Genomic DNA, 10,771 nt, shown 5'->3' on the forward strand with positions numbered 1-10,771 from the left:
CAGGCCACACCCAGGGCCAGCACTACACAGGCTACAATTGGGTGTGGGGGTGGGGGTGGGGAGGGGAGGAGGGAGAGAGAAAGAGAGAAAGAGAGCACAGTACTAGTGCTGGAGGAGGGGGGGAAAAGAAAGCCATGTTCAAAAGACAAAAGTTTCTGCCATGAGGCTGTCTTCCCATGGTTGGCTGGGTCCTGGGACCATCGCCTTAGTCTACAGACCCTGGAGAGGTGGCCCAGGGCTGCTCCTGTGGGGACTTCCCATTTCATCACGTCTGTCCCTTATGCCCCTGCCCTCCCCAAATCCTTCCTTCCCTGAAGCTTTTCTTCAGTGGCCCTACACCAGCGATCATGGCTGGGGGCAGGTGGCCAGGTAGAGATGCTGTGCTGGGCTGGGGCAGGCCCCCTTCCTGACTGGCTGTGCATAGCTCCTTGATGAGAAGACACCGGCTTGCCTGAGGTGGTGGCTCCTGTAGGTGGGTAGGTGTGATGGGAGGGGCAGGGAAACCAGAGTGAGCCCAGGGCATCGCTTGACTGGAGCTTTAGATCGGCACAGCAATGGTGTCCACTTGCCTGGCCATCAAAAGGCCAAGTCCACATGCAGGGAGAGAGCTGACAAAATGGGGCCTGCTGGTCAGTGTGGCAACAGCCAAGTCTTGGTGGCTGCATTTCCAGTAGTGCCTGAGCACGGAACCAAGTCTTGGCTCTGGCAAACTCCAGAGGAGGGTGGTGCCCTAGGGACACACCCTACCCAGGACACTGACCTTTCTTACTCCGAGGGCTGGGAACCTGGGGGACAGAACCCACCCTGGCAGCACTTTCTCTGAAGGCTCAGCCAGGAGAAGCGGAGGGACAGAGCTAGTGCCTGGCGGTGGGCAGGGCCAATGGTGAGCATGGGTTCTTGATGGGAAGCCCAGTGGGGTAGCGAGAGGTGGGAAGAGGAAATAGTGAGGGTCAGGAATGGGGAAGAGAGGGGGGCTGGGAGGGGATGGGACACGGGGCCACAGGGCAGGGAACTGTGTCCATAAGAACCAGGCGATGGGGAGCGCTCGATTACAAAGTAGTATTTGTTTGGGAGGGGGTTCAAGTGCGGCAAAGCAACCTGATTGGCTTCCATCCATCGTGTAGCGTCCTGCAAGTGACTAAACTCGACGAAGGCGAAGCCCCGGCTCTGACCTGGAGACAGCATTCAGATACAGACGCAGTGGGTTAGTCAACAGCTTTGGACACACGGCGTTCCCGGGGGCGGGACCCGAGGGGAGAGGACCAGGGGGCAGAGGAAAGGGAGAGGAAGAGGAAAAAAGAAAGGGAGAATCAATGAGAGAGAGAGAAAGAGAGAGAGAAAGTAGATAGATCGCTGAAGAGGCAGGAAAGGGGGATGAGGTAGGAAAACAGAGGAGTGAGACCAGAGTGGAGAGTGGAGGGAGATACACATACCAACTGGAAAGAGGGACAAAGAGAAGGGGCTCAGGCAGACCTACCTGGCCAGCCGGGGGGAGGGGGGGAAGAGAGGACAGTGACAGAGAAAAGATGGGAAGGAAAGGCTAGGTCTGTCTCCAGAGATGGGCATAGAGAGAAAGGTGGGAAGGCTGCTGGCTCCACACAAGGCCTGGGGTGTCCAGGAGGGACCCTGTAACAGGCATTTCATCAAAGAAATGAACAAGGAGCCAGGCAGGGTAAGGCTAGCAAAGCTCCAGGCCCATGAGGAACTAGGGGGAGTTTGGGACACTGCCATTTCAGCATCCTCACAGTGCACAGGAAGTAAGCCTCACCAGGGAGCAACCCCAGAGCCAAGTTGGGGAGATTACACCACCTGGGGAGATTACACCACCAACAGTCCACAACAGACCTGGACAGAGAGAGAATAGGGACCAAGAGAGGCCAGTAGGATCTTAAGAACAAGGATCAGCAGATGCCTGGGTGAAGTGCCCAGGACCACAGAGGGGGCTGCAGCTGGGATACTTCATTGGGGGAAGGGAGCCCTAGAATCATTGTCAGCATGAGGTCTAGGTGGGGCAAAGCAAAAGTGAGCCCTACAGGCTGCCAAGAGAGACTTGAGGCCTGGCCAGGGCTGGGACTGGGCTTCAGAGCCTGTGGCCTCAGGAAGCAGCTCTTTCTTTAGAGGTGGGAGAGCTTAAATGTGGTGGGGCCTAGGAGGCAGGCTTGATCTCTGAAAAAATCACTAGAGGATTCACACAAGGATGGAATGGTATAATTGGGGGGTGGGGGACAGAGAGAAAGAGAGAGACAGAGACAGAGATGGAGGTGGGGGCAGGACAAAGACTGAAAAATGGAGAAAGAAGCCCAGGCAGAGTGAGGCCCCATGGTGCCTGCCTTGGGGGGCCTGGGCCATAGATCCTGCAGAGGCAACACCCTCTTCCACTACCCGGCTAACCTCAGGCCAACTCCAAGCAGCCTGCAAGAATGAGGGCCAGAAGAGGTGAGGCCCATGAGTCCTGGCTGCTCCTGTGGACAGGAGCCATCCCCTGCCTCCCACCCTCAGGTTCATGGATGGGGCTGTGCCAGACCTACTTTCTGGTTGGAGCTGTTACCAGAAAAGTGTATGTGTATGTGTGTCTGTGTGTGTGTGTCTGTGTGTGTGCAGGGGCGGAAGGGGTGAGGGACAGGGAACGGAGAAGAAAGGAGAGGGAAGAGTGTGCTGGGGTGGGAGGTGGGTGGGAAGAGGTTACCACCCCAAAGAGGAAGTTCCCCAGAGCCTGGCCCTGGCCTTGCCCCTGGGGAGCACTCAGCTCAGAGCTGCATCTCCCTCCCAGACAGCCTCACTGTCAGGCGAAGCAGTGAGGAGAGCAGGGTGAAGGGGAGAGACAGAAGAGGGAACCCCCACCCCAAAACTGCCCCTTCCCAGCTGTGGCAGGAAGGAGGGAGGGGGCGGGAGGCAGAGGAAGGAGGGAGCTCTGAAGGCTGAAGCTGGCCAGCAGAAGGGAAGGTTCTGGGAACAAAAGCTCACCTGAAGATTTATTCCGCATCAGCCGGACCTCCCGTGCTTGGACACCGTGGGACTGCAGCTGACCACGGATCTGTGGGGGAGACAGAGTGGCACAGGCTCAGCACACACGGGCTGCTGAAGGCCTCCAGGACCCCGAGGGGCCACTGAGGAGTCACACCCGCTCTCTTCTTCCTCGCTCAGGGCTTTTCTTTGAGCAGAGGACACCCCACCCCAACACTCGCACCCAGTCCAGCTTTCAGTCCCAGATTTGCAGAACAACGGCTCAAATGGAGAGAGGGACACAATGCAAGGGAAAGGATGGTGGTGTGATCACCCCTGAGCACAATGAGAGCAAGCCAGCCAGCAACTCATGAACGGTGGGCAGGGATGATCTGACAACGGGCTTGGTGGCAGTCACAAAACAAAGAAAGCTGTGACACAATTCAATCCACAGCTACCTCAAGGGAATTACCCTCCAGAGTACATCAAGAGACACCTGTGACACAAATACCAAAGCAGGAAGGACTGGAGTCTAACAAACCTCAGCCATGGTACCTGGCCCCGCTGCCCAGGCAGGGGCAGACCCCACTCAGGAGCGCAGGGGTAATTCAGGAGGAGCTTGGGGTTTGGCAAAGTTTCCTAGAGAAGTTGGGCAGAGGGAAGCTGAAGCTACAGAGGCCATTTAGGAACTCTAGACCCAGTGGGGTAGGGTTCTCAAGGCCAGGGAGGCCTTTCTTAAGAAGGGCTGGGAGCTTATGACAGACAAGCTGAGGCAGGAGCCTCAGTTGCGCCATCAGGTTAAAGAATTGAAAAGAGATGAACACGCTACTGGGCAGACATAAGGAGGGAAAGGGAAGAGAAGCAGAACTGACTACTGACTACTCACTCAGGGAGGGACCTTGGGAGAGAGCCTGGGTGAGGGCTCTCAGGTCCAGCTGTGACACCTAGGGCAAGCCATGGGACCACTCCATAGGTCGTTTTCCTCCCTCCCTGCAGGGCCATCATGACGGTTACAGCAGGCCTGGCATGTGGCCCACCATGAGGTAAAACGTCAGCAAATGTCAGCAAGCAGCTAGCTGACCCTGGACAGGAGCAGGGGACCAGCCTTGAAAACCAACAAAAAAAACCCACCAAATCCACCGCTCTTGAGGGTCACTCCCCACCCCCTCACAGTGACCCTACACAACAGAGGAGAGCTAGCTGTCATATCAAGTTTCCAAGGCTGTCTCCAACTTCATGACCACCGATGGCCACGTCTTTCTCCTGTGGAGCAGCTGGTGGGCTTGAGCCACCGACTCTGTGGTTAGCAACCAAGCACTTTAACCACAGGGCCACCTGAACTCCTGGATAGCCTTTAGACTACACAGGTGGGATTTTCTCTCAAGATAGCTGGTTGGCTATTTCTGAAAGCCAAGAGACTTCACCAGGGAGGGGTAGGACCCGAATTAGGGAAGCTAGTAAGGAGGTTAGTCCAGGGCCCCCATGGAGGTGGTATGCAGAGCTTCATGAAGAGTCTGGAGGAGAAAGAAGAGGAGGAAAGGGGAGCATAAGGGAGAATGGCACGGTGGAAAACCAAGTGAGCAGGCTGTTAAGAGCCCCAGGGTGGCAGGGAACCAGCATCATCTCTGCTCCCAGCAATCCCCTGCACTAAAGCATGGGGCCTGGCAGCAGCACAGGCAGAATAGATGGTACCCATGACTGCCAGACACTCTATCATCACCGACCCTTGCTTGAGCTGACCTATACCCGTCACTCCTCCCATCGGGCCAGGGGACAAAGGACCTGCCCAGAGGAAGGATCAGTGCTGGGGGTGGGGCCCAGTTGGGAGAGGAGATGATAGGTGCTGAGGTTGGGGGGTGAGGGAGGGAGTGGGGAGAAGTTGAGGGCTCTGGAGGAAACCCAGTCTGGCCTCCTGCTCTGCTACCTGCCCGGGGCCACGGGGGACACGTACGTCATCCTCAGTGGCTGCCTGTGGCAGCATCCTCAGCATGACGATGTTACTGGCCTTCTCTTCCTCCTCCTCATCCTCCTCCTCCTCCTCCTCCTCCCCTTGCTCGGTCCGATAGTCCTGGTCCCGATAGTCGCCGTCTCGGGGGAAGCCTGGTGGGCCGGTGGGGCTGTGCCTGTGCCGCCGCCGCCGCCTACGCTGAGTCTCAGAGCCCGGGGAGGTCTCGTAGGAATCCTGGCCAACAGAACGAGATGAGAGACACCAGACGGGCAGTCAGTCTGGAGCGAGCCTAGGGGCTGGCCACTGGCTCTCTGAGACAAGTAGGCTCTGAAAGCCAGGGTGGACGGGCTCCGGCTAAAGGCTAAAGCCAGGTAGGTAAGACTGCAACCCTTCTGGGGCTGGGGGGTCAAGGAGATTGGTGGCAGTCTGGGTGGCAGTGGTAGAGAAAACAGCTCTTATGGGTGGGGCATGTCACCAGACACAACTTAAGCCTCTTTGGGGTTAGCACCTAGACCCTGTCCTCTCCATTTCTCCTTTTCCCATCCCTTACTAGTTTACCCTAGCCTGTGCATAGCTGTTCTGCAAGCCACAGAAGCACCACCACCACTGCCCCATCGCCTATGCAATTAAGCTATGGGCACAGAAGTAGCTTCCAATCACAGCTAGCTGGAGCTGGCAAAGGGAAGTAGGCCACAGACACTGTCCCTCAGTGTCTGGGCCTCAGCCCCTGCAGGTCTGCCATCACTATCAGCTCCCCTCAAAATAGGGTGTGGTTGTTGGGTTCTTGGTTGCTACCCAACCCATGCCAGTTCTAAGCAGCCAGGCTTGTTCCACCCCCATCCCCAGCTCACTCAGCACTCTCCCCAATTCCCTTGGAAACATCCAGGCATAGCTCCAGAGTGGCCACTGGGGAAATGTGGCTGTTCTCATTCCCCTGTACATCTACCAAAGCTGGTAGCTTATGAACTAGACTTTCCAGCGGGGGCCATTTTGGCTCCCAAAGCTGGAGTTGCAAGGGTGCCCTTCCACCTTGGCTCCCAGAACTACCCGGTTTCTTGGGCCAGAGCCCTCACTGGCTCATCAAACTGAGGTTCCCCTACAGCAAAGCAAGGCAGTTTCTGCCCTTCACATGGAAGTGAATAGCCTCCTCACCCCTCAAGCTAGGGAGAACTACTCCAGCATGGAATTGGCTACCCTCTTAACCCCAAGCAGAGAACTAAGGGATCCTTCCCTCTGTCCAAGGGTTGTCACCACAAGCAAGGCCCATGGCTGCCCCCCCCCCCCCAAACTGCTCTGCTTGGTGATAGCCTATTCGCCCAAATGCCCTCCCAAACCCCAACGCCGGGTCTCATGTGAGAAACTCTGCAAGTGTTTTAAGTTGGCTGGGAGCAGGCAGTATAGGTTTCAGTGGGAACCACAGGGCTAGATGAATCACTGAACGACAAGGAGGAAGGGAAAGAGGTGGTAGCCAGGGGCCTTCAAAGGGAGAGCCAAGCATGTGGAAGCCAAATCAGGAGAGGACCCCTCAGAGGGGAAAATGGGAACAGACCCACTAGGTGAGACAAGGCCACCCAGCACAGTTCAAAGGCATGGGAGCTGAGAGCTAGCTGTACACGGTGCTGCAGCCGACACAGGCCTCTAGGAGCCCTCCCCGCCCAGGCCTGACCCAGCCTTCCCCTAGCCTCACCTCTGCACTCTGCTCTTCAGATGAGTCGTCATAGTCATGCTTGCCCTCCTGGCTGCCATACTCTCGTGGGTATGAACGGTAGTCCATGTCCCGGTAGTCGTGGTCTCGACTACGGTTCTCCCCACCATCATCCTGCGAGCGATCAGTGGCTCCATAGCGACCAGTCCTGTCTCCACGGCCACCTCTGGGGACAGACGGATGAAAAAGTGTAAGCTCCATTCCTCCCTTCTAGGTCCCCCACTGCTCCCCACAAATGGATTCCTCAATCTTTACCCCATGGGATAAGCTACTACCCCCTCCCTCACTTCTCTCCATCCCACCTCCACCTCTTTGATCTTTGTATCTCTTTTCCTTCATTGAGCTATCAGTTGTGATCACCTGACTACTCTCCTTACCTCCATCCAAGGCACCCCCAAGTGTTCTAGAAGGCAGAACCAATCAGACTCAACTACACCACGCCCTCCTTTCCAGACCGAACACCAAAATGCTCACCAAGGTCCTACAAGGTCTGCAGAGTCCTGTGGGGTGAGGTCACATCTATATATTTTACTAATCTGTATAAATCAATAGATTTATGGAAGTTCAGCGGCTTGTAAAAAAATTCTTTTGGCAAGGTGGTGTGGGAAATCATCACTGTCACATTGCTGGTGGGAGTGGAAATGGAACAACCCCTATGGAGGGAATCTGGCAATCACTGGCAAAACAAAAATATCTATGTACTTACTAACCCACAAACCCATTTTCTGGGGATCTAATGAACAGTTAATTGTACATGTGCAAAACCATTATTCACTGGAGCACTGTTTACAACAGAAAAGGTCAATAAACAGCTTAGGAGACAGCAAAATTCTGATATAAAAATCCCAGAAAACTAATGAGGGAGAAGGAATTCTCCCAAACCTCAAAACCTATTATAAAGCAGAACTCAGTGAAATGGAAGAAAAGTCTGTAAAGCCCAAGAATACACGTGGAGATCTGCTGTACACCAAAGCTTGCACTTCAAATTAAGAGGGAGAAAACCTACTTATCACTAAATATATGGATTATTTCTCTCACAGGCCAGTGAACTACAACTAGTGGGCCAAGTCGAGTCACCTTAAAAGAAGTTTGACTGGAATACAGCCATGCTCACTTTTGTAATTGGCTACTTTCAGCTGAGCAGCTGCATGAGAGGCCATCTGGTCTGCAATGCTGAAGCTATTTACTATCTGGTCCTTTACAGATCAAGGTTGCCCACTCCTAAAAAAATAAAGCTGCTTATCTACCTCACTTCTTACACCAAAGAAAACATGTGGAAAAAACGGTCATCTCAAGAATGGGGAAGGTCCTTCTAAACAAGACGAAACCTAGAAGCCATGAAAGGAAAAAACAAAACAAAAACATTGTCTGGACCTGTAAGAAATACTATTAGCTGGTGCCTGGCTGCCATCACTCAATGTTTTGATCAAGGACTTGATCAAAAAGAGAAAAACCATGGACCAGAACTCCAAATTCTTATAGACGGACTCATTGAGACTGGGGGAGCCCTCAACTCCACTGCCCTGTTTAAGTCTGGAACTATCCCATGAGGTCATCTTTAAACCAAACAAGAACTAGCCCAACTGAAAACGAATTTTTGCCTGGAGCACTGTGCTCTTTTAAAGAAAGGCCCGTATGAGATGGAATTGACAAGTTAGTCTAAACCACAAAGAAGCTGAGGACGACAGCGTCTAAGTCAATGGGAGCAAAACAACAAGGGGAGAAGAGAAAGAGGGTACTGCAATGTTCAATGCCAAGAATGTAACTGCTATCACAACACGGTAGATAGGCAAAGAAGGCTGAATGGTGATTGCTCGGCACATTTTCACGCACACAGCGCTTCCATTAACATGATAAAAGCACGTGTGGCCGGTATACACAGAATTGTCTTAACTTTGCTACATGTTTGAAACTTGTCCATAATAAAATATTGGAAAAATAACGCCAGTGAAAGGATAAATCACAAATGTAGGAAATATTTGTAACTCGTTTTAAAGATGAAAAGCTAATTTCCTTAATCTGTAGACTTCTTACAAGGTAATAAGGATCAATAACCCAAAAACGGGAGCACAGACATGTTCAAAAGTAAGGCAACATGTCTCACTATCATTCGCAACTCAAGAAATGTTCATTAGATCATTTAAATATTCCCCTAGAAGACCGAAAAGGAACAAATTGATTTGATTCCATATACATGGCATTGGCAAAGGTGTGTGGGTGGAGAGGCTCTCTCATACAACCTTTTTGGAGAAACATTTGGCACTATCGATACAAAAATACAAGTGTACATAACCGCTGACGCAGTAATTTCTCATCTAAAAATTTATACTACACATGCTAACGTATGTACAAAGATCCTCAGGAGGGCTATTTGGAGTAGCAAAATACTAGTCACGCCAGTGTGAATCTCTAGGCCCCCTTTAGTATATTAAAATGGGATCACACTCTGTAACCTTCTTCTCTGAGAAATGTTCTCATGAACATCTTTACGTATTAGTGCTTTTCCATACCACCAAACAATCATGCCACATCCTATTATGTGAGCATATCATTTAATCACTATGTTAACGAATTGTCTACTCTCCGGCATTTTTTAATTTCCCAAACTATTTCCAAACATTTTGGCCCATCTCCTATTTTTCCTGTTTGTTCCTTGTTTCTTTCTCCACCCAATAAATGTTACTGTAACATTTAGTGCATGCCAGGCACTGCTCAGTGCTGGAGATAGTGCTGTGACAAGAACAAAGACTTTCTTCATGAGTCCCGTGTAACCTAAATTGTTACTTTAAGGATAACTGGGTAAATGCGGGGAAGAAGCAGCTAGCAGTGTTATGAACAATAAATGCTTTTCTTTCCCATGTCAGTTTGCTACCAGTATTCCTGGCTATTGACACTCCAGCTATCAGAATTCAAGCAAGAGGAGACTTGAATGAATTTTCAAATGAAGTCCAAATACATTTAGGCTGTGGATTCGTTATTTAAAACTCAGGGGAAAAAAGATTTGGATAAGGAATAACTTTTATTAGTCTGAGAGAACTTTTGCTTAACACCTTCCAAAGGCAGACACCTTTGATAATACAATTGTAGAGAGTTGGTCAGAATATATGAGGACCTCGACAAAATGGGTTCATTTCTGAAAAGCATAAAATTACAAAATTGGCAGAATAGACAAAATGGTCATCAAAAACCCATGGCCAGGCGCTTGAAAAGTTGAGCTCTACAGTTTTCAAAGAACAATTTTTTTAAAAGATCATTTTATTGGGGGCTCTTAGAGCTCTTGTAACATCATTTGTATCAAGCGTATTTGTACATGTTGTATCATTTTCTTTTTAAAGTGTTCATTAATTTTTATTTAAATCACTTTATTGGGGCTGGTACGGTTCATCACAATCCATACATCCATCGTGTCAAGCACATGTTGCCATTATCATTTTCAAAACATTTCCTTTTTTCTTTCTACTTGAGCCCTTGGTAGCAGGTCATTTTCCCCTCTCCCCCACTCTTCCTCCCTCATGAACCCTTGATAATTTATAAATTATTTTTTCATGTCTTACACTGACTGCTGTCTCCCTTCACCCACTTTTCTTTTGTCCGCCTCCCAGGGAGGAGATTTTATGTAGATCCTTGCGATCTCGTTTCCCCGTCTCTCCCCCACCTTCCCCTTACCCTCCTGGTATCGCTAATTTCATTATTGGTTCTGAGGGGTTTATCTGTTTCCAGCTCTTATCTGTACCAGTGTACATCCTCTGGTCTATCCGGATTTGTAAGGTAGAATTGGGATCATGATAGTGAGGGGGGAGAAAGCATTAAGGAACTACGGGAAAGCTGTATGCTTCATTGTTGCTATCCTACACCCTGACTGGCTCATCTCCTCCCCACAACCCTTCTGGAAGGGGATGTCCAGTTGCCTACAGATGGGCTTTGGGTCTCCCACTCAGCACCCCCTCTCATCCACAATATGATTTTTTTTGTTCTTTGATGACTGATACCTGATCCTATCGACACCTCGTGATCACACAAGCTGGAGTGCTTCTTCCATATGGGCTTTGTTGCTTCTGTGCTAGATGGCCACTTGTTTATCTTCAAGGCTTCAAGACCCCAGACGCTATATTTTTTGATAACTGGGCTCCATCAGCTTTCTTCCACATTTGCTTATGCACCCGCTTTGTCTTCAG

The 10,771-nt window shown here is 51.0% G+C and overlaps 1 protein-coding gene across 6 annotated transcripts in view; it reads right to left on the reverse strand.

The window, feature by feature from the left end:
• RBM10 (RNA binding motif protein 10) overlaps positions 1-10,771 on the reverse strand; it is a 29,832-nt gene that overhangs the window by 8,392 nt on the left and 10,669 nt on the right. For 4 of the 6 annotated variants that reach the window (XM_045288259.1, XM_004713190.3, XM_045288262.1 and 1 more), the window contains exons 3-6: positions 6,579-6,762; positions 4,895-5,125; positions 2,965-3,034; positions 1,099-1,172 (exon numbers count right to left, since the gene is read on the reverse strand). In XM_045288259.1, coding sequence (XP_045144194.1) covers positions 1,099-1,172; positions 2,965-3,034; positions 4,895-5,125; positions 6,579-6,762 — 559 coding nt within the window. The remainder of the gene's footprint in view (positions 1-1,098; positions 1,173-2,964; positions 3,035-4,894; positions 5,126-6,578; positions 6,763-10,771) is intronic. The other 2 variants (XM_045288261.1, XM_045288260.1) reach the window with 1 other exon arrangement.

This window comes from Echinops telfairi, unplaced genomic scaffold (genome assembly GCF_000313985.2).
Source record: "Echinops telfairi isolate 266 unplaced genomic scaffold, ASM31398v2 ScPeMD7_19;HRSCAF=73, whole genome shotgun sequence".
NCBI lineage: Eukaryota > Metazoa > Chordata > Mammalia > Afrosoricida > Tenrecidae > Echinops > Echinops telfairi.